Genomic DNA, 23,247 nt, shown 5'->3' with positions numbered 1-23,247 from the left:
TTTTTTTTTTTTTTTTTTTTTTTTTTTTTTTTTTTTTTTTTTTTTTTTTTTTTTTTGGGGCGGCCCGCGCTCACGTGGACGCGGCCCGCGCGGGGACAGCCTCCTGCACTGGGGTGGCGGGAGCGCGGTGCGGTGGGGTGCGGCCTTCTGTCGCTTTTTCCTCTGAGGTGCTACCAAATTTCTACACAAGCTTAATTAGCTTGTTTTGGGATAATGCCATGTCAGCAACAGAGCAACCCCTCCGAGGCCCGAAATGATCCGAGGGTCACACACCTGCAGCAGGGGTCTCCCGGTTTTCTGCGGGCCTTCCTCTCTGCTTGAAGGCGTCTCCCATTGGATGTTTCCTGAGCTCCTTGGCGCCTGGGGTGGGCATGGCCAAAGCAAGCGTGAACAGTGGGCAGCCACCTGCATCCCTCGGCGTCCAGTTTCCTAGCTGGACTGGGAGCGCCGGAGCAGCAGACTCCAGACTTACTCCTTTCCAGGTGCCCCACAGGTGCTTGGAGTGTTTTGCACATATGTGCCCAGTTAATTCAAGCAAACTAATCTCTAAAATGAGATTTATTGGGCGCCTGGTGGCTGAGTCAGTGAAGCGTGTGCCTTCCGCTCAGGTCATGATCCCAGGGTCCTGGAATCGAGCCCCGCATGGGGCTCCCTGCTCAGCAGGGAGTCTGCTGCTACCTCTGCTGCTCCCCCTACTCATACCCTCTCTCTGCCTCTCTCTCTCTCAAATAAATAAAATATTTTTAAAACAACAAAATAAAATGAGATTTGTTATTTCAGGAGGCAGCGTGAAGAGTGGGGAAATGTTGGAAACGGCTATCGAATACCTGAGGAATATAACACACGACGTGCTGCGTCGTCTCCTTATTCACCCTGTCCGCGGAGGAAGTGGGTCTGGGCGGTTGCTGTACCAAACTCTATCAGCAGAGGGTGCAGGAGAGACGCTGCGGGAGAAGGGGCTGTTCTGGGGCTCGCTCTGCAAGTTGCAGGCACCGTCTCCCGGTGCCGGTCTTCCCTGCGGCCAGCAGCTTCTCCAGCACCTCCATGGGTGGCTTTAGAGTAGAATGTCTCTGGTGAGACATCTCCCCTGAACACTTTTCCCCAGCATCCTGCAGGGCAGGTATCTGGCAAGTTCTGTAGGGTCAACTTCCAGGAATTGGGGGTTAAAAAAAAGCATCTGCCAGGAGCCTGGGACGCTCAGTGGGTTGAGCATCCGACTCTTGGTTTGGGCTCAGGAGGTGATCTGGTAGTTGTGGGTTGAGCCCTGTGTCCAAGACCAGTTCCTCTTACTTGACTGACAACAGCAGTCTCCCAATGGATTCCCCACTTCTATTCTGCCATTCTTGCTATAGGCCAGCTTGCATGAGCATAGCACCTAGAGGGATCCAATGAAAACAAACCCATCACATCCCTCCCCCAGCTCTTATCTCACATAGCCAGAAAGCAAAGTGCTTGCTGTTACTTCCTAGGTCCTGTGTGATTGTTCCCATTTCCCCTACTCTGCCCCTTGTGCATTTGGTTCAATCATGATAACCTCCTGCCACAGCCCACTTGCCCATGCTTTCCTCTAGTTATTGCCGTGCTTACTAACTTCCTCCTAGATCTTACTCCCTTGTCCCCTTCTCAGCGAGGGCTTCCCTGACCTCTCTATTTCAAATCTCAAGCCTACATACACCCATGCACACACATATCCATGCACACCTCATAACCTTTCCCTGCTTGGTTTCTTCCCCTTTGTATCAGTAGTCATGGTCCAATAAGGGGACAGAAATGATACAATGACTTCAACAGAGGAAGCTTGATATAAAAATTGTTGATAGCAGGGCATTAATTATAAAGGAGTAAAGAGAACTTTATCTTCAAGAAAGGACATAACTTGGAGGGGAGGTCCCCTCCCCAAGGTGGGAATTCATTCTGTGTTGCTGGGTTGTATGACTGCAGCCCAGTGGCTAACAGAGACAGCCCCTGGGTGGTCCAGGGGTAGAGATGATGAGCAGAGGCTGATGGACAGGAATACACCCCTCTGAGGTGGAGGCCAGCTAGGTCTGGAAAGACTTCTGCTGAAGTGTCCGTGGGACTCCCTGAGAATCTGCCCACAGGGCTGACGCCGAAACTCAGTGGGAAGCTGTGCACACACCACAGCATGTCTCTGTGCCTCTGGCAGGTGCGGAAGAGAAGGAATGTACACCTAAACCAGGAAGTCCCTCTCCAACACTCTCTCTGGGCAGAACTGAACACCCTGCCAAATGCAGAAGAGACATGCTTCTCGGACCCCGCTCCGTTATCGCAGAGCAGGCTGGTGGAGACGGATTGGGAGCTGAAGCGCAAACGGAAAACAAGGAGAGTCTGACCTCTGGATGGTCAGGTTCCATTTGCATCCTTTCAAACACATTTGAACTTCCACTTAACAAAATATGCTACATGTTTGCCTAACAAGATACATTTGTGCTATTGAAAGTGAGGAATGAGCACTGCAAATGAGCCCATGTGCAGCCCCAACTGCCACTGTATCTATGAGTGGGTGCATTCATTACTCTTCAAATTCTGTCACTGTCCCATTGAGTATTCTCTTATGCTCGTATGTTAAAGAGAAACGATAAAGTTAACCTCTGACCACTTGTATATCTTTAAAACTGTAAAGGAGAGAGAAGAAAACGGTGAATAGAGACGAGGAAGCACTGAACATGCAAAGAGAAAATATGTACAGCTACCACAATCCTTGTTTCTGAAAGTGCTCACAAGACGTAGTTGGTATGCGTAGCTCCTTCCCCAGCCTTCTCTTCTAAACTGCGTTATACTCTACAGAAAGCAGCCAAAACGGCCAAACTGAATTCAGTATTTCTTTTTTTTTTTTTTAAGATTTTATTCATTTACTCGACAGAGATAGAGACAGCCAGCGAGAGAGGGAACACAAGCAGGGGGATTGGGAGAGGGAGAAGCAGGCTCATAGCGGAGGAGCCCGATGTGGGGCTCGATCCCATAACGCTGGGATCATGCCCTGAGCTGAAGGCAGACGCTCAACCGCTGCGCCACCCAGGCTCCCCTGAATTCAGTATTTCTGACACAGAAAGATCAACTAAAATAAATTCTACCACTAAGAACACCAAATGCAAAATTATTCACCAATACACTGGAAAAAATAAAACTGTGATGTAAAACGAGGGCTGCCTAGGGGACTGGGCCATCTCAGTCAATAGACTACAGGAGTCTTGATCTGAGGGTTGTGAGTTCAAACCCTACGTTGGGTGTAGAGATGACTTAAAAATAAAGTCTTTTTTTTTTTTAAGATTTTATTTATTTGTCAGAGAGAGAGAGAGAAGCAGGCAGAGGGAGAAGCAGGCTCCCCGCTCAGAGGGGAGCCCGATGTGGGACTCAATCCCAGGACCCTGGGATCATAACCTGAGCCAAAGGCAGACACTTCACCGACTGAGCCACCCAGGTGCCTCTTAAAGATAAAATCTTAAATAAAATAAATAAAAATAAAATAAAATAAGTGCTACATTTGGAGCGCCATCAGAACAGGATGGACTGAGGTCCTACCTTGTTCTGCAAGGACCCCCACAGTGCTGCTAGGCAGAAGCCGGGGCAGAGGCACTGTAAGACCCCTGCTCCACAGACCCACATGAGAGAAACACAGAGGATGACACCTCTATACACCATCACCACATTCCTGCACATCAAAGACAGAAAACTACGAAAGCAGGAGGAGTAAAATGACCCATCACATAAAGGGTACGAATGATACAATAGCCGAAATCCCCTGAGACATGAGGACTGTGAGGCAGTACAATGGCATATTCAAAGTGCCAAAGGAAAGTACAACCTGTCAATGAAAAAATTCTGTACCCAGAAATAGGATCCTCGAAAATGAAGGTGAGATCAAGACATTCCAGACAAACAAAATAGAAAATTCGTTACTGGCAGATCTGCCTTCCCGGAAATACCAAATGCAGTTCTTCAAGCTGAAAGGAAATGACATAAGATGGTCATGCAAATTGGCAAGAATGAATGAAGAACCAAATTCAGCCCCATGTAAAAAGTATTACTACCAAGAGTATTGGAGTTTTTCCCATTGGAACACAAAGTTGGTTAGGCATCCAAAACTCATTTAATGCAATACAGTACTGACAGAATAGAGGGTAAAAACCACAGGATTGTCACAATAGCTGCAGAAAAGGCATTTGACTAAGGTTAATACCCATCACAATAAACAGTCCCAACCACTAGGAATAGATAGGAAATTCCTCAAGTTCATCAAATATATCTAGGAAAATTCTACACCTAACATCAAACTTAATGGTGAAAGACTTAATGCTTTTCCACTAAGACTGAAAATGAAGCAAGGTCGTCTGCTTTTACCGCTTTCATTCGACCTTGTCAGATGACAGGTTAGGGGCTTGGAAGTTACCACCCATTCTAACAGGTGAAAAGCTGAACAGAATGAAAACCACCAGCTCTTCTTGAATCTGTAAGAGAAGGGAGGCGGAACATAACAAACCAAAGATCAGGGAGACAGACAGGTAAACAGAAGCCATCACAGGTTACCAGAGCAGACTCACAAGCAGAAACCACCACGGGAGCCGAGCCGGCAGGCGGTCCCTGGGCTATGACTGATGGATTGCTGATGGCTCAGAGTGGACAGTCCTGAGAGTTAATAACTTTGAGGGATCCAGTCATAAGGGCCCCCACAACATTGCAAGATTTATCTCCAGGACCTTGGACAGGTTCCTACAGTAACTATTTGAGAAAAATCCCCCCTGCTTCCTGCTGGGGGAGGGGCCGAGAGCCATTTTGAAAGGTACCAGAGCACTTTGTTCTTCTTACCAAGGCCTGCCCTCAAGGGGAACTAGTTAACCAGAGCCTCACAGACCTCAGGGAAAGGAAATCCCCAGCTCCGTCCCCCAGCCCTCTCAAGATACCTGTCCCAGCTAAGAGGAGAGGGGAAAAAAAAGGATGGACAAGCACTGATGAAGTTCCCAGTCCAGAGCTACAGGCTCGCTAAAGACGAGGTCTAATCGCAGGACTATAAAGATCTCCTCTCGGGGCACATGTGGGGCTCAGTTAGTTAAGCGTCTGCCTTCTGCTCAGCTCATGATCCCAGCATTCTGGAATTGAGCCCCACATCAGGCTCCCTGCTCAGCTGGGAGACTGCTTCTCCCTCTCCCACTCCCCCTGCTTGTGTGTGTTCCCTCTCTTGCTGTCTCTTTATCAAATAAATAAATAAAATCTTAAAAAAAAAAGAGTACACTTACTATGATGAGCATTGAGTAATATATAGGATTGTTGAATCACTATATAGTACATCTGAAACTAACACTGCATGTTAATTATACTTGAAAAAAAAATTCCATTCACAATTGTATCAAAATGAATACAATTTTTAGGAATAAATCTAACAAAAGAAGTGTGTACGGAAAAGAGTTGATGCAGCAGGCTAACCACTTACCCTTAGAAAAACCCTGCTTACTAACTTAATCCTTGGCAGGCATCTGGGAACCTGGATTTCAGGAGGGCTCCCCTCACTCCAAAAAGTGATCAGAGTGACTCATAATGTATAAACTGTACAAACAATATGATTTAATGATTTTTTTAAAAAGATTTTATTCATTTATTTGCCAGAGAGAGAGCATGTGCAAAAGCAGGGGGAACGGCAGGCAGAGGGAGAAGCAGGCTCGCCGCTGAGCAAGGAGCCCGACGCAGGGCTCGATCCCAGGACCCTGGGATCATGACCTGAGCTGAAGGCAGATGCTTAACCAACTGAGCCACCCAGGTGTCCCAGACATTATGATTTATACTGACCACCCATTTTCTTTCTGGGTATCTTGAATTTGGGCAGGTACCAGGCAGAGACTGCCTATCTGACCAGCCCTGTAGTGAGTTGAATGGTGCCCCTTCCCCTAAAGATATATCCACCCAAAACCTGTCAATGTGACCTGTGGAAAAAGGGTCTTTGTAATTAAGTTAAGGGTCTTGAGATAGATCATCCTTGATTCGGGGTGATGGGGCACGGGGCGGGAGGTGGGGTGGTCGGCAGTCCTAAATCCAAAAACAAGTGTCCTTCTAAGAAAAAGCAAGAAGACACAGAGGACAAGGTGATGTAAAAACAGAGGCAGAGATTAGGATGATACATCAGTGATCCAACCAAGGTTTGCAGGCAGCAATCAGAAGTTAACAGGGAGGCCTGGAACAAATTCTTTCTCACAGCCTCCAGAAGGAGCCAAACCTGCTGACACCTTGATTTCTGACTTCTGCCTCCCAATCTGTAAGACAATACATCTCTGTTGTTTTAAGCTACCTAGTTTGTATCAATTTGTTACCGCAGCCTTAGGAAAGAAACATGAACTCCTGATAAGCGTCTTCCCTGGGTGGCAACATTTCACACCCTTATCACAACTCATTGAGACATTCAAGTGCCTCCTCTGGGACTCCACTGAGAGAGGACCCTGGAGGCTGGAGGCTGGTCTCACCCAAACTTTGCCCCCCAAGATCCTTTTCTCTTTGCTGATTTTATTTTGTATCCTTTTACCGTAATAATGACAACGTAATAATATAGAATGACTATGTGCTGAGTCCTATGAGCCCTCCTAGCAAATTATCAAACCTGGGTGTGATTTCCCAATTCCCAAGCAATAAAAACATTGCTAAGAAAAATTAGAGAAGACCTAAATAAATGGAGCAAAATGTTATGGACACGTTATGGAAAGAAGACTAACATTATTAAGATGGCAGTTCTCTTCGAACCGATCTATAGATTCAATGCAATACCTGGGAAAGTTTCAGCAGGTGGTCTTTTGTTTTTTGTATAAATTGACAAGGTAGGGGCACCTGGGTGGTTCAGTTGGTTAAACGTCTGCCTTCAGCTCAGGTCATGATCCCGGGACCCTGTGATGGAGTCAGGCTCCCTGCTCAGCAGGGAGTTTGTTTCTCCCTCTGCCTGTTGCTTCCCCGGCTGGTGCTCTCTCTATCACTGTCTAATAAATAAGTAGTCTTTAAAAAATGCAGGGGCACCTGGGTGGCTCAGTCATTAAGCATCTGCCTTCAGCTCAGGTCATGATCCCGGGGTTCTGGGATCAAGCCCCACAATGCAACTGGCTCCCTGCTCAGCAGGGAGCCTGCTTCTCCCTTTCCCTCTCCCACTCCCCCTGCTTGTCTTCCCTCTCTGTGTCTCTCTGTCAAATAAATATTTTTTTTAAATGCAAAGGATCAACAGGGTAATGGAAAAACCAACTGTAGTATGATCACAAAATAGAAGCATACACAGCAGTAAGAAGGGGTGAGCTCATGAAATACACCTCAAAATGGATGAATCCCAAAAACATAATGGTGACTGAAAGAAGCCAGACACACAAGACTTCATACTGTATGATTCCATTTTATGAAGTTCTAGAACAGGGTCATTAGTGGTGCAAAGAATCAGAGCAATGGAGTGTGGTTGTGCAGGGCGACTGGAAAGAGGCATGAGGGGACCTCCTGAGGTGATGGTGATGTTCCTTTCTCTTCTCGCTAGTTCTTTGGGTTAACGGTGATTCTAAGGTTCATGCACTTCACTATATACAAATTTTACCCCCAAAAAAGGGGAAAAAAAAGGAACTAAAAAGTACTAGTTAATAATACACATACTGAAGTATTTAGGGGTGAGAGCATTGATGTCTACAACTGTCTGAAATTAATCCAAAAATAAGATGGATTGATGGATGAAGACAGGAAAGGACAGACCTAGAGAAGAGGATAAAACAGATACAACAAAATATTAATTATTGATGTAGATTCCAGGTAGTAGGTAAATGGATGGTCATGGGAGAGTTCATTTATCTGTCCTGTATATTTGAACACTTCATAACAGAACGTGGAAAACATTTGATTGCACATCACTGTGTAAATGGTAGCAGTTTCTCTATCTTGTCTTACAAAATGATGGCATCTTAAGTTCAATGCCATGGATCATTGTAAAGGGTAATTCTGTGGCTCATCAAATATCCAAGGCCTTTAGGTCGGGTCCACGTGACTAGCTTTGGCCCTTGGTCTTTGAGTAGTGATACATACGTCACTTGCCGACCAAGGCAATTAACAACTAGAAGGCCTCATTACTCTCCTGTCCACTGCCAGTGACCTGGGAGGCATGCATTCTGGAGGTGTATACAGCGAAGGAGAGCCACCTGACTCCCCACCAGGCCATGCGTGTGTGGAAAAGCCACGGGGACTTGGAGGCCGTGACTCCGGCCTGGGCTAGCTTAGCCTAATTTGGAGGGGGAGCTTTCATACAAACTCAAATACACAGGGCACGTCTGATCGGGTAAATTGCTCTCAGCTCCGCACTTGGGAGGTGGGGGACTGAAGGGGCGTCTGCAGCCACTTTGCGGGGGAGGGGACATTACCGCCGGCAAGGCTCCGCCAACAAGGAGCGCTGGAGGAAGACGGGAGGCCATGGGGGAGCGGGGACTTGGCCTGGCCGCCTGGCGTCTCCCTCGCGGCGCAGGTGGCTCGCACGATAGCTGATGCAGGCATTCTACTCGGTTTCCATCGACAGGCCTGGGCGTGCAAGGCAGCCCAACCGGGTCACAGAGGCGAGGCAGAGGCGGGCGTGGGCCGCACGGAGGGCGAGGCCCTGGAGACAACGATGCCCCGGTCAGTGCTGCCATGCGAGCCCACGACCTGACACCGTGCGCGGACCCCACGCCTCGAGGCGACCCCAGGGAGAACAAGAGCGGGAGACCCGGAATCGCTAGGCAATGTGTTCCAATTAGGCTGGAATCCGTGTCTGACGGCTGGCAGGGTGTCAGCGACGATGCACTCTGGTTGTGAAAGCCGGCAGCACACGCTCCGGCCAGCCTCCAGTCCACACCCTGCTCAGCTCCGCCGCGCCGCGCCCCCGGAAACCCCGACCCCCGTCGGACCCAACTTCCCAGGGTCTCCCACAGCGCAGCCACCGCCCTCCCCGGAGTTCCTCCCCCTGGCTCTGGCCTCTCTGGCCCGAGCGGGCCCTTCTCGCTGGTGAGCTGGGCGCCGCTCCGCCGCACTGCACTCCTCCGGCCACCAGGGGCGCGGAGGCCGCGGTGGGCACCTCTGGTCTGAGGCGGCCGCTCGACTGCTCCGCGGCGCGGTCCCTTCCGGTGCCGAGGCCACCGCCTCCGGGCTGTTCCCCCGGCAACGCCTCGGAACCGTTCCCCCGGCAACGCGCGGCGGGTGCAGTCCCGGCAGCCATGGACGCGCTGTCCCGCGCCGGGCCTCGCCGGGCTCGCGGCCGCCTGGACGCGGCGTCCCCCGGAGCGGGCTGCGGCGGCGCCCTGGGCGCGCTTCTCGGCCTGGCTGGAGTGCGTGTGCGTGGTCACCTTCGACCTGGAGCTGGGCCAGGCGCTCGAGGTGAGTGGGGCGGCCGGGCGGCGGCGGCGGGGGCGGCGCGGGCCCTGCTCTGTCGGCCCCCAGCAGCCCGGGAGCTGTCTGCGCGTGAGGAGCCCGCGGCCCGACCCCGCGGGCGGCCTTTTCCTCCTCCGAAGCCCTGCGCCGGCCTTCCCACCGGGATGCAGGAGATGGGGGCCCTGCACTTGGGATAACCGAAGTGGTGCTCTTGGTTTTCCCCGGGAAAGTCCGCCTCGTCTCCACCCCCCCCCCCCCCCCCCGCGCCACGAGCTGCGGTACCTCCCCTGCTCGGGTGCTCCAGCCAGAACCCCGGGGTCAAGCAGCATTTGAGACGCCTTAGCTCTGTTGCTGCCACCCCTCCTGACTGTCCTTCAAAGTTCAACGTTTGTGGCTCTCTTGCCTAAAACCCTCCCGCTCCTCCTCGTTCACTTAGAATCAGATCCAGACTCACCCGTCATCCTTCTGTTCACCAGCTGCACCCTCCTCATCGGGCCTGGGGAGTTCCCATCCTGGGCAGCTTTTCTTCCTCCGTGCATCTTCACGCATCGGTGGAAACGTGGAGACTCGGGGAGGGAGGCCTCCCGCAGGCCTGTCAGAATGGGCTTGCTTATGCTCCGAAGGCCGGGGCACAGAGCGGGGAGCTGTGGAGACGTCGGCTTCGCCACACTGTCAGAAAGAACGTTCCGAGAGCCAGAGAGCTAGTACATCTGTGACCGCAGATGGCTGGGATGAGGCTAGACAGCCATCCTCGGAAAGCCAGTGCAGTGGTGGAGGGAAGGGGTGTGTTCGAAGGCTTTGCTGAACCCCGAGAGGCCGTGGGAAACCCCCCATCTTCTAAACAGAAAGGGCCAGTCCTTATCGAGGACTTTTGCATCCCAGCACTGGGCCCAGCTGTCTATGGACACCCCGTTCCAGCACAGCTTCCCCACCAGGCGTGCATTACTGTGGTAGCCCCACTTGACGGAGGGACCTGAGCACAGAGCTGAGGTGATCTGCCCCGTGTTACAGAGCCCACATTCTTGCCATTGCCCAGGTAGCTCCTCATAAAATCACAAGAGAAGTTAAGAGATTCTTCTGCTGCCTTAAGGCATTCTCACGTACATTTTTCTGGAACTTAACCATTTAGAAAGTTAGTTCTAAGTGAGTACTAGTAATGGCTGTGTGCTTGGGCTTCTGAGCCTTGGGTGAAGTGGCACAGCTCTGGCAGGGGGTGTTGGGGACCCACGGCCCCTCCAAATCATCAAGTCCATGTGGGAATGGGGCCATGAATCTATCAGACAGTACAGCCACACAGTCTTCATCAGGTTTGCTTGGGTCATTTCAGTTGAACCTTCCGGGTTTTGAGGAGCACCCGCCCCGTGCTCACTTATTCACAGCATGGACGGCCTGAGCACCGCAAACACCCCAGCATTGTATGAGGTGCTGGGCTGCCTTCCAGGAGCTCATGTCCCACAGACGCTCTGTGGACAAAGGCAGCTCAGAGGAAGGGGTAGGGCATGGCCAATCTTGGAGGGTGGGACAGAGGCAGCCGGGCAGGGGAGGAGGGACTGCTTCAGGTAACCCCTCCCTCAGAAAAGCCAGCAAAAACAAAGGCAAGGAACTGTCCGTTCATTCATCCGGTAAACCAAGTACTGAGCAACTGTCACCAGCCAAGCCCTACAGTACCAGTGCCCGGCATGGGGAACGCAGTTAGGCGGGAAGACAAGGCCCTGCCCTCCAGGAGTTCACATTCTGTGCTAGAGACACAGCGGTTCAGGACCCTCAGCGCACACAGGCTATGGGGGGGGGGAGGGTTCCAAGCAGATAAGTACACTGAAGCCTGCAGGTGAGACAGAGGAGGGCGGGCAAGGCCTTCTGTGTGTGTGTGTGGGGGGGGGGGGGAAGANAGAACCTGTGAATCAGCTGAGGAGGGGGCCTGACTGCACCATCTCAGCTCTTCACATCCCAGCGCATCTGGGAAGCCTGTGGAGCAAACTCTGGCTGGAGGGCCCAAAGAGGCCCTCTCCACGGCAGTGTTCATGTCCTCCCAGGACATAGCTCCGACACGGGACAGTCTCAGGACCCTTTACAGTGTTATACATTATTGATGACGCCAAAAAGCTCTTTGTATGGGTCGTACCTATCAACGTTACTGAATTATAAGTGAAAACTGAGGGGCGCCTGGGTGGCGCAGTCATTAAGCGTCTGCCTTCGGCTCAGGGCGTGATCCCAGAGTCCTGGGATCGAGCCCTACTTCAGGCTCCCTGTTGGGAGCCTGCTTCTTCCTGTCCCACTCCCCCTGCCTGTGTTCCCTCTCTCGCTGGCTGTCTCTCTGTCAAATAAATAAATAAAATCTTTAAAAAAAAAGTTAAAACAAAATTTAAAAATACTTATTAAGCTATTGTAAAAAAATAAATACTGTATTTGTTAATATAAATATTCTCATGAAAATAGCCTTATTTTCCAAAATAAAATTTAGTGAAAAGAGTAGTATCATTTGACACTTTCACAAACCTTTTTTAAATTATTTATTTGAAGATTTTATTTATACGTAGAGAGAGAGCGCATGTGAGTGACTAGGGGGGAAGGGCAGAGAATCTTAGGCAGATGCTCCCCTGAGCACAGAGCCTGATGTTGTGGGGCTTGACCCTGAGGTCATGACCTGAGCTGAAACCAAGAGTCGGATGCTTAACCCCCTGAGCCACCCAGGCACCCCGTACTTTTACAAACCTTTTAAACATCTGGTTAGATAGAAGTCAGCTGGAGTCCCGCATCAGTTTCTGCTGCGTATTCTGTGGTGGTCTGTGGTGTGGCCTCTGCAAACAGCACTGCACACAAGTGAGAGGATGGGCGTGGAGGAGGCCGCTTGGACCTCGACGAGTGCTAGGGCGCCTAGGTCACACTGAAGCACTGTCCGAGGTAGATAGCTTCTCGAGGGACACTGGCCACATCTGTCTTCCTCAGGGATGATCGGGTTACAGGAGCAGCAACCGTGCTGACCCAGCAGAAACAAGGCCCTCGTGGGCCTGCGAGGCAGGGTACTCAGGTAGCAGCACAACTCCTTACTTTCTGCTTCTCTCCGAGGGTCGGCTCCATTCCTTTCCTCCTTGAGGCATGGCTCAACCTGGACTTCCCTCTGGTGTCTGCTCCCAGGAGAGGCTGCACCAGGCCATAAACGTGGGTTCCCTGGCCATGGATACAGAGGCCAACGTGGCCTGCTTCGATGCTGCAAGACTCCTTTCAGATCAGATTCGGACCCCTGGAGGCCCGTTGCCCCAGCTGCCAGGCACCTGCCTTTCCTTGGCCCTCTTTGACACAGACACCTAAGGGCTTGGCTGAGTGGTCCTGTGGCCCCTGCCCTTCTTAGAGCTGTCCCAAGGTGCCTGTGTGGGTCCAGTCCCATAGACAAATTCCCTTCAGCTCCTGTCCCTTCTCTCAGTCCTTCCTTCTTGTTGCCTCCTGAGCTGACATCTCCTTGAGGTTTCTACACGACTTTCCTGTTCTATTCTACCTCGAAGATGTGTTTTCAGACACATCACAGATGCTGTATTTGGTGAGGGTGTACTCCCTGCCAGGGCCAGGAATTCCTGTCCTCAGGACACTGGTATGCAGAAGAGGGAGCACAGCAGTAAGCCCGAGCAAAGAAGAACGAGCAGTACATCATTCCAACAACGCAAACCCCAGGACATGGCACCGCACTCCGTCTGGGGGTTCAGGCAACACCCCAGAAGCCTCATTTCAGCTAAAATCCAACTCCTCCTCGGTGTTGAATTTTGGGGGACAGGGCAAGTTGGGGCTGCACGCATGCAAACCTGCGGCTCCTGACCCCCTCTAGACTCCCAGCGCTGTCACTTCCGGAAAGCACAGGCCAGGACAGCAGCAAAGCCCAAGGCACACCAGCTCTCTGGAAGACACCTCAGAGGCCCTCTGGGATTGAGGGCTATGGGGCTCCCTGCCTTCTTGGTATTCTGCCACAAAATCCATTCTGGCCATGGGCCTACGCACCGAGCTGTTGAGCCTGGGCGCCAGGCCTCAGCCCGCTGCCCCTCTAGGGTGTGGCCTGCCTCCTAGAACATTAAAGGGCTGCTGCTGACCCTGCTGGGGCCCAGGGTGTTCTCCTAGGGCTCTTGCTCCAGGTGGGGTACAGGCCAGAAGCTCCTGGATCCCTGACTAGCAGAGGTTGGGGTGACAGCACTCAGGGTGCTGTCAACAGGCAGGGATGCCACGGTCTTAGTGACATCTGAGTCAAGACCAGGAGGTGAGGAAGCTGGCCAGGCCCCATCTGGGGGAGCAAGCCTGGGGGAATGGTGCAGCCCAAGACCCTCTGGCTGAGTAGAGGTGTTCAGGAGGGGGAGGGGAGGGGGGGAGGCAGAGGCCAGCAGACAGAGCCCTGTGCTCACACTCTAGAGGAAAAAGGAGACCACGGGGGGGCTCTCAAAACCACCTTCTGAAGCTGTGGGGACAAACCTTGGGGACAGTAGAAGTGGGGAGGTCCAACCACAGCCTGCAGTCCGCGTGAGGGGTATGAGAAGGGAGTGGGGAGCTGGCCCGGGTGTGGTAGCCAAGACAAGAGAAGGATAGGGTGGTCTCATGCTGAGAAGGGCCCAGAGGAGGAGGAGGGGGACAAGGGAAACACTCCTGCAAGACCAGCACTGCACCCTCTGCCCAGCTGACGGTACCAAGTGCTCTGTGTCCCCACAGCTGGTGTACCCCAGTGACTTCCGGCTCACGGACAAGGAGGTGGGTCCCGGCCCTCCTGGGAGCACACGTGGCCCTGGATCGAGCTGGTCTTCACCCAGTTTCTGTGTTTCAGAAAACCAGCATCTGCTTCCTGTCGTTCCCTGACTCCCACTCAGGTAGGCAGCCCCAACTGCAACGTCGGCTCTGGGGCTGGGGGTGGGGAGTGGGTAACAGGAAGAAGGTGGGAGACAAGGCTGTCCAGGAGCCCCTGTAGGCCAGGCCTGAGTATGACCTCCACCAGCATCACTGCCTGTCCATGCCGGCCCCACTCCCCGATCCACGGAGACACCCGGAGCTCCATACTGCACCAGTGGTGGTCAGGTGCCCCCGATTTTCAAGGAAAGAAGTGTCTCGGGTCAGAGTGATCAGTGGGGTCTGGTCCCCTTCATTCCACCACAGTGGCCACCAGGAACTCGGTCCTGGCCTTTGCTCTTCTCCAGGGCTCAGGTGTCCAGGCAGGCCTGTTTTTCTGTCACAGACCAGCTGACTGGGCCCCACCTGGGTCTTCCAATGTCCCCCTTGTGCTAGCTGACTGTACCGACCCTGGGGGGCGGTCCCTGCTGCCTCCATGTGCCGTGTTTATTTTGAAACTCTCAGGTGCGGGAATTAGGATACAGCCTTCCTCGAAGGCGGGGCTTTCTCTCTGCAGTGTTTACGGCCCAGTCTCTGGTCCCCTCCCCGGCATGCTGGCAGGAGAGGTTCCAGCCCTGACACGGGCTGGTGGAGGCTGCCTCCCCTTCCAGGCTGCCTTGGAGACACTCAGTTCAGCTTCCGCATTCGGCAGTGTGGCGGGCAGAGGAGCCCTTGGCATGCCGAGGACCGGCACTACAACAGTGGGGCCCCCATGTCGTTGCAAGTGAGTGTGGGCTGCCTCTCCCCAGAGGCCAGGCTTGGGCTGGTGTGAAGAGGGTTTCCAACTGCTGCAAGCCTCGCCAGCCTGCATTGGGGGTGGGCTGGCTCTCCCACCGTGGACTGCTCCAGGCCCCAGAACTACTGACCACTGTGCCTGCAGAGATGTTCTCTGTCCAGGTGCTGGCCGCGTTCTGAGCCAAGCACCCCCAGGCCTGACCCCCAGTCGAGGTACTGGCCGCCTTCTGAGCCAAGAACCCCCAGGCTTGACCCCCATGGATGGAGAGAGCTATAGCAGCCTTGGCAGGGGGTCTGGGTGGGCAGGAGGGAACGTGGGCAGTGGGCTCGGCCTGGCTGACGCTGTTCCTTCCAGAGGGAGCCAGCCCACTACTTTGGTTATGTGTACTTCAGACAGGTGAAGGACAGCTCCGTGAAGAGGGGCTACTTCCAAAAGGTGAGCCACCAGGCTGCTTTGGGGTGGTGCTGCTGTGAGGCAAGGCGGGTAGCCGTCCGGCTGGGGTCCTGAGCCTCCAGAAATGCCCACTCCTCCTGCAGCCCCCAGCCACTTGGCACTGGGTAGAACTCACTGCCCTGGGCCATGTAGGCCGCCCCACCTGGGCAGCAGGTGAGGGGTCGGGGGATGGGTGCTGCTGCACCCAGCTCTCATGCTGGCCCTTTGGGGAGTGGGCCCTGCTGCCCTGCCTTGCCTGGCACAGCACCCGTGGGCCTCTGTCTGAGCTCAGGATATCCCTGCTCCTTGCTGCTGACTGGAGAGGGGCCCTTGTCACACGTTCAAGATTAGGACAACTTCCATCTTGAACTCAGACACCATAACAAAAAGCTGCTTGACTCCTGGGGAGATCATCTTAGAAATCTTGGCCATGTGCATTTCCCTTTGAAGGCCCAGGGCCCAGCTGTCATCAGAGGTTTCCCTGCCCTGTCTGAGGCAGGCTTTGGGTTTTCTTCTAATAACTCCAGGGTCCAAGTTGGCCCATTCCTGGGGACAGCTATCCTGTGGGGTTTGTGGGATGCACTTCTCTGGGCAGACTCTGGATGAGGCAGGCCTCAGAAGTCTCTGCAGACTCCTGAGTGGCTGGAATTGTATGTCTCCGGCCCTGTGGGCCCTGCAGTCTCTGGTGCTCGTGTCCCGCCTGCCCTTTGTCCGGCTGTTCCAGGCGCTCCTGAGCCTGATTGCCCCCGAGTACTTCGACAAGTTGGCCCCCTGCCTGGAAGCGGGTGAGTGGCTGTCAGGTGCCGCCAGAGTGTCTCACCGTCCCGGCCATAGCCCCCAGTGGCTTCAACAGGCAGCTGCTGCTTGGAGCAGGCTCCTGACACTGGTCGCCTGTGTCCACAGTGTGCAATGAGATTGACCAGTGGCCGGCCCCTATGCCTGGGCAGACCCTGAACCTGCCTGTTATGGGAGTCGTCCTCCAGGTGAGGGCTGGCCGTCTGGGGAGGGAAGGTCCCAGGTTCACGGAGACACCCACGCCCATCTGGCAGCTACTCCCTTTCGTTCCCCAGGTTCATGTCCCGTCCAGGGTGGACAAGCCTGAATACAGTCCTCCGAAGCAGTGTAGCCACGAGGTGGGGGCCCTGCTCCTGGGTCATGCTGCTACACCTCCCGCCTACTCAGGCCTCCCTGCCCTTGCTAGGGGCCCTGTGGGGTGGCCAGACCCTAGGCAAAGCTAGGGGCCTGCGTCTTGCCATGGGGCTGGGTGCCCCCAACCCTCTCCAGTGCTGTGGGGGTGGGGAGGTGTGCAGGGCAGGAGCTGCAGCCCCGAGCGCTCTTCTGGGGTGAAGGTGCTGCTTGGGGCTTGTGGGGTGCCAGCCTTGCCCTCAGCCTGACTCCACCCCCCCTCCTCTCAGAACCTGCTGCCCGCCCCAGTGGTCCTCACCAGCGTCCATGAACTGGATCTGTTCAGGTGAGCCCTGTAGGCCCCTGCCTGTTGGCTGAAGAGGTGGTGAGGGGACCCATGAGGTGAAGCCTTGCAGGGTAGGGGCCGCCAGAGGGACTGCCTGTCAGAAGTGAACCTTTGGCCGGTTCCATGAGGGAGACTTGTACAGAAGAGGAGCTCAGGGCCCTGCGGCCTCTACCTAGAGGAAATGGGCACAGTGGGCAGGAAGGTCCCAGAAGTCAGGCGCAGGGAAGGGAGCCGCTGCCTTGGGAGATACTCGCTGCCGGAGGCTGCTCCCCTCCAAGCAAGTCTGTGAGGGAACCAGGCTTTGGAGACCGAGCTGCCCTGTGCAAGACGCAGGGGCCAGAGCTGCTGGCTTACGCGTGGGGGTGCAGGGCCAGGCCACGGCAGGTGCGTCACAGAGTGTGGGGCAGCCCTAGACACCCCCTCAGCATCTTCAGATGTCCTCGCCACCTTACCTCCAGGGCAGTGCCTGGTGTTCACCTGGAGCTGGGCCTACCTGCTGGGGGAGGGAGGGTCCAGGGCTGGGAGCCTCCTCCCCTGCCGGGCTTCCCTGACCGCCCCTGCCTGACACAGGTGCTTCCAGCCTGTGCTGACCCATGTGCAGACTCTGTGGGAGCTCATGCTCCTTGGGGAGCCCCTCGTGGTCCTGGCACCCTCGCCTGCCATGTCCTCAGAGATGGTGCTGGCCTTAATCAGGTAGGCCGGGCAGCAGAGGGAGGGGGTGCCAGGGGCACTGGAGCGGCTCCGGCTGTGCGTACCGCCCCTGCTGCGCCCCCACCCCGCAGCTGCCTGCAGCCTCTCAAGTTCTGCTGTGACTACCGTCCCTACTTCACCGTCCATGACAGCGAGTTCAGGGAGTTCACCACGCGCACGCAGGCCCCGTAAGTGCCCTGCCCACGCCCCCTCCTCCCCCTGCCGGTGCCTCACCTCCCTGGGCCTGCCTCTGCCCCTTCTCTCTCTCTCTCTCTCTCTCTTTCTTCTCTCCTCTCTCTAGACCAAACGTGGTCCTGGGAGTCACAAACCCTTTCTTTATCAAAACACTCCAGCACTGGCCCCACATCCTCCGTGTTGGAGAGCCAAAGATGTCAGGTGAGCCTGGCCTGTCCTCTGTCCAGGGGACCTGGAGAGGTGGGGCTCGGGGCTCTCGGAGGCCCACCCAGCAAGGGGCCTGGGGGGCTCTGAGCCCGTGACCGGTGGAGCTGCGGCACTGAGGCCCAGCACTGGGTGTGTTCTGTAGGGGATCTTCCTAAGCAGGTCAAGCTGAAAAAGCCCTCTAGGCTGAAGACCCTTGACACGAAACCAGGTGTGTGCCCCTTGGGCCGGAGCCCCTCCTCTCCTCCAGAACCCATGCACTGGGCTCTGAGTTCTTAGGGAACCTTCTCTGCTTCACCTGGTTGGAGGTGGGCATAGATGTGCAGTCGCAGCCAAAGGGGGTGGGGCTATGGGGGGGAGGCCCTTCGGGACAGGGCCAGCTCTGCCCTCCTGCCAGGCCTTTACACCGCGTACTCGGCGCACCTCCACCGGGACAAGGCGCTGCTCAAACGGCTGCTCAAGGTACAGGCTGGGGGAGGCCCAAGAGGTGGGGCGGGGGTGGGGGGAGTGTGCTTGCTCTTTGTAAAAGGCTACATTGGAGTTGAGCCCATGCCTCCCCTTCGCTTAGGGGCTGCACAAGAAGAGGCCATGGGACACACAGACAGCACTGCTGAGACGGCACCTCCTGGAGCTCACGCAGAGCTTCATCATCCCCCTGGTGAGGCCAGGGCACCAGGGGGAGGGGCAGAGGGCCATGGCCCCAGGCTCACTCCCCTCCCCCACCAGGAACACTACATGGCCAGCCTCATGCCCCTGCAGAAGAGCATCACCCCCTGGAAGGTGCGGGTCCAGGTGGCGGTCTGGGGAAGGCCTGAGAGGGTGGGTTCCTGTCCTAATTCTGGAAGAAGGAAGGTCTGGGAGGGAGGGAGGAGGTCATTGGGTGTGCAGGACTCCCCAGGGCTCTAGGCTGTCCCCACACATGCCAGACATCCCTCAGAGGGCGGAAAAATGGGGGCCACACATGAGGGGCTCTGTCCAGGGAAGGGTGGGGGCTCTGGGTCCTCACATGGCTGAGGAGTGTGGCAGGGAAGGGTTCTGGCCAGCTGAGGGGCAGGGCTTGCTTGTGAGGCTGTGTCCCCCACCAACCTGGGCTTACCAGGTCCCTGTCTCAGACTCCCCCCCAGATCCGCCCCTTCCGCCAGGATGACTTCCTGCGTAGCCTGGAGCATGCAGGGCCCCAGCTCACCTGCATCCTCAAGGGCGACTGGCTGGGCCTCTACAGGTGGGTGGATGGCAGGTGGGATCCTGGCTCCTGCAGTGGTTGGTACAGGCTGCCCTTGCTCACGGGGTCACAGGGTCATCCCACAGCTGCTGCATCTTGCCACCCACAGGCGGTTTTTCAAGTCCCCTCACTTTGATGGCTGGTACCGGCAGCGGCACAGAGAGATGGCCCAGAAGCTGGAGGCTTTGCACCTTGAGGCTATCTGTGAAGCGGTAAGGGGGGAGCTGAGACTGGGGGAGGAAGTGGGGGCATGCATGCCCAGAGCAGGGGCTTGGGGGGTGTGGGGGTGGGCACAGGCCCAGGGGCAGAGTGAGGACCTTGGCGATGGATGGCTCCATCTTGTCCCCAGCAGAACATCGAGACTTGGATGAAGGACAAGTCTGAGGTGGAGGTCGTGGACCTGGTCCTAAAACTTCGGGAGAAGCTGGTGAGATGCCTCCTGGCCCTGTCCAGCCTCCACCAGCCAGATGTGGAGGTCACCTGCCCCTGACCACCGCTGCCCCTGCAGGTGCAGGCACAGGGCCACCAGCTCCCGGTGAAGGAGGCGACACTACAGCGGGCACAGCTGTACATCGAGACGGTCATCGGCTCTTTGCCCAAGGACCTGCAGGCTGTCCTGTGCCCTTCCTAGGACAGGGCCGAGCGGCGAGGTCCAGGGGCCTGGGTCTGGCCAAGCTTCCTTCTCCTCAGTGAGAGGTGGCCCCGACCAGGCACGAGCTCCCCAACCCGAGCTCCCTGCTGCTGCTCTCCAGCCTTGGCCCCTGTCGGCACCACTGTTGTTTCAGCAGTAAAGGTGGCGTTTGGACCCTGACTATTGGCGGATCACGTGCTGGCCAGAGCCTTACCCAACCCCCCCGGGTCCCACCTGCCCTCTGCAGGGCCCCACGGCTGGGAGGCGGGGCTGGCTGTGAGCCCTCACTGCTCTGGGCACAGGGCCACCCGCCCCCTGTGGTGCCCACCTGCCCAAGCCCTGGGGCCCCAGGCCTTGTATTTGGTATGTCCTTTAGCCCCACCAGGCTGCCCAGCCCAAGATGGAAGGAGGCAGCTGTTAGGCACACCCCTCTTATCACATAGCCAGCCACACGTCTTGCAGGGGGGCAGGGGGACAGGGATACTTGGCTATTATGGTCATTGGCTGGGAAGGGGCAAAGGCCCATTTGCCGAGGTGGAGCTTTGCCCTGTAGTTTGCTGGGAAGCGGCCCGGAGGGTCTGAGGCATCGTCCTGGGTCCCACTCTTGGAGCACCGGCCGGGCGTGCTTCTGTGTGCTCTGCCCAGTGCTGCTGCTTGTCTGACAGGCACTCGAGCTGGCTCCCTCCCATGTGTCCATCCACCCCCCCCACCCCTCTCCCCCCGTGCAGCCGGAGGGGTTTGGGACTCTAGACTTACCGGATGCCCTCAGCTGCAGCCCTCCGTAGCTGCCACGGCCTTGGAGCAGCGGGCTCCTGGGCAAGGAGTGGAAGGGCCCGCAAAAGCGCTAACCTCCCCCGTGTGACACCGTGGAGTGCTGGGCCCAGCAGTACCCAGTGGCTTAGCACAGGGTGACGGCATTGTCAGCCCGCGGGAGGGTGGGCGTGAGGTGTGGACCCAGCGTGGTGAGCCAGCAGGTAAGTCTCCCGACCTCCAGCCCTCACCTCAGACATCTCATCTGAGAGGTGAGGATGTGTAGATGCCTGACTGGGCTCTGCCCTGTGAGGCCTGGACAGGGCTCGGCCTTCTCCCTGAGCACAGGCCAGGGCAGGTGCTTCCTCTTCTGAGTGGCCGCAGTCGGAGTGCTCACTGACCGCTCCACTCCCTCTGTGCTGAGTTTGGCAGAGCCACCGGATGACAGTGGCCGCGGCTCTCAGAAACGCTGCTGTCAACTCATCCAGCCCTCACGATGGCCTAGGACAGCCTGACACTGTCGCCCCTCTGCAGACGGCTGAGCCCAGTCGGATGCAGGGTCCAAGGACATGTCTGTTAATGGGACAGAACAGAACAGAGCCCGAGAGAGGCAGCGGATCCACGTTTGCAGAAGAAACAGGCTGGAGCTGGGGTAGTGGGAGGCCCCACGCTGGTCCAAAATGCCACTCTGGGCAGCCTGCCCTGGCTGGCTGGTGTGGAGGGGTGGCCGCCTCACCCAGGGTGTGGTCTTGAAGGGGGTCTGCAAAGATGCCAGCACCTTCCTTGTGGCTGGCTGGCATTCTCGTGTGCCTGCTAGGGCCAGGGCCAGGCCTAGGCCTAGGTCCCCTGAGCGCCATGGCTGCACAGTGTATGGGAGGCTAGGGAAGTCGCCCTGGGCCCCGCTCAAAGTGGTGACCCCAACTGTGAGGGCTATGCTCCGAACATCGCTGTAGGTTGTGCTTGACAGTGCAAGCCCCGGGCAGCCACTTCACCCAGTTTTCAGAGCTCTGCTGCAGGGAAGGGGCTGTGAGGGGGCCTCCTCAAAGCCCCCCGGGGACCTTGGTCACCATCAGTCCAGGCTGGCCTGATGAGGTTCCCCCAATTCCCTGAGTCCACCCCTGGGGATTTGAGGGCTGTGCTTGGGGTCCCGTGGCTGTCCTTCACAGCCGTTCATCCTGAGGACCACTGTGGTTAGGATCTCAGGGCAGGGACTCCAGGCAGGGTGGGCAGCGCTGCCCCAGGGTGGAGAATCCAAGGCGGACATGGAGAGGTGTGAGGAAGCATCTCTCCTGGAGTGTCTGGAGCCATGAAGGCTCCCTCTTCCTCACAGCGGACCTCTCTGCGCAGACGTGGCTCTGGTGGGGGGCTCCGTGGGAGCCGGGCATGAAGTCCTGCCAGCTCCATTCTCTCCCCCAGGAGCTCCCTCCTTCCCTCCTTCCCTCCTAGGATCAGGCCAGCTCTGGTTTGGCCGAGTTTCCGTCCCCGCAGCAGGCAGTGAGGAGGGGGAGGGGCAGACAGATGAGGCCCTCCTGCCCTGTCACCCTGATCAGAGCCCTGAGGGCAGGAGGGCGCACAGAGGCAGGAGCCAGCTGGTCCAAGAGGGTGTTGTGCTTGGTTGCTGAGGCCTGTTGAGGTTGGAGGGGCTGTGTGTGGTGGCCACAGGGGGCGCGTCAGCCACAGCAGGGACAGGAAGGACAGTCTTCGCCCCCTGCTTCCTGTGCTTTATTTAAAGATTCCCTTTTAGTCCGGGATAGTAGCCTTCCCACGTTTCTGGTGTTAAAATGACAGTGACAATGCTTGTCTTTTAACTTCCTTTTTTGATTAAAAAAAAAAAAAAGTTGGTGTTCTTGTCCGACCCTGGTAATTTTAGGGTCCTCTGCAGTGGGGATTGGGTGGGCCTTGGTGTGAATGTGGTTCAGGGTTGAAGGAGGGAAGGTTTGGCCCACTTGGTTGGGGGTGGAGGGCAGCTGAGATGCAGGGAGGACTGAAGGACAGGCTCCTTGTGCTTTTAAGGGCTTCATCTGGTGGGAGTTCTGGATCACTGGGGGCAGGTCTCAGGGTGGAGGGAGCTGAAGGGGAGGAGATGCTGGAGTGTGTGGAAGGGACAGGAGGAAGTGAACAGTCTGCAAGGAGGGGGGAGGGGGCATCCTGGTGTAGGAGTGCCAGTTAGGGTTTGGGAAAGAGTCCCATGTCTTCCCTGGGTCGCCATCTGCTGCTCCCCCCCCCGCCCCATCCTGTGACTGGAGACTGCAGGTGAGCGGCCGCAAGAGCTCACGGGACAGCTGGCCCCACTGAGGGTGCCCACCCAGGCACAGAAGCCCCTGGTGCTGGTGCTGAGGGTGGGTCCCCGAAGGCCCTTTCGGAGTGAGCAGGTGCACCTCTAATCCTAAGAGGTTGGGGGGGCTGAGGTTCCTGGGAACTGGTCAGGGCGCAGCCGTCCTGCCCCGCGGGGACAGCAGGGAACGTGGCAGGCCTGAACCCAATGTGAGGTGGTGGCCCTGGTGTCCGATGGCGCCCGAACCGCGAGGTGGCTGGGGCAGGTGCGCTCGGGGCGGTCCCAGGGTGGTGCCCGGCCCAGGGGCGCACGCTGTCTGCCGCGAACCTCGGCTCGAACCCGGCCGAAAATACCCAGCGACGCGGCGAGCGCCCCGCCCCTCCCTCCTTCTCCTCTCTCCCTCCTCCCTTCCCGCCCCTCCCCGCCCCTCCCT

At 56.3% G+C, this 23,247-nt stretch overlaps 1 protein-coding gene across 1 annotated transcript; it reads left to right on the top strand.

Moving 5' to 3' along the window:
- Positions 1-9,095: 9,095 nt before the first annotated feature.
- DENND6B (DENN domain containing 6B) lies at positions 9,096-19,969 on the top strand. The gene is given in 21 exon segments (XM_034643649.1): positions 9,096-9,262; positions 9,264-9,360; positions 14,038-14,076; positions 14,150-14,192; positions 14,820-14,932; positions 15,299-15,379; positions 16,056-16,161; positions 16,280-16,359; positions 16,447-16,509; positions 16,792-16,847; positions 17,418-17,540; positions 17,630-17,725; positions 17,839-17,933; positions 18,082-18,147; positions 18,334-18,398; positions 18,505-18,594; positions 18,663-18,716; positions 19,049-19,158; positions 19,268-19,370; positions 19,511-19,585; positions 19,667-19,969. Coding segments are annotated over 21 exon segments (1,740 nt in total). The 5' UTR covers positions 9,096-9,200; the 3' UTR covers positions 19,790-19,969.
- Positions 19,970-23,247: the final 3,278 nt, after the last annotated feature.

This window comes from Ailuropoda melanoleuca, chromosome 15 (genome assembly GCF_002007445.2).
Source record: "Ailuropoda melanoleuca isolate Jingjing chromosome 15, ASM200744v2, whole genome shotgun sequence".
Taxonomy (NCBI): domain Eukaryota; kingdom Metazoa; phylum Chordata; class Mammalia; order Carnivora; family Ursidae; genus Ailuropoda; species Ailuropoda melanoleuca.
Note: the sequence above shows the minus strand (reverse complement) of the source record. Positions and strands in the feature narration are given on the sequence as shown.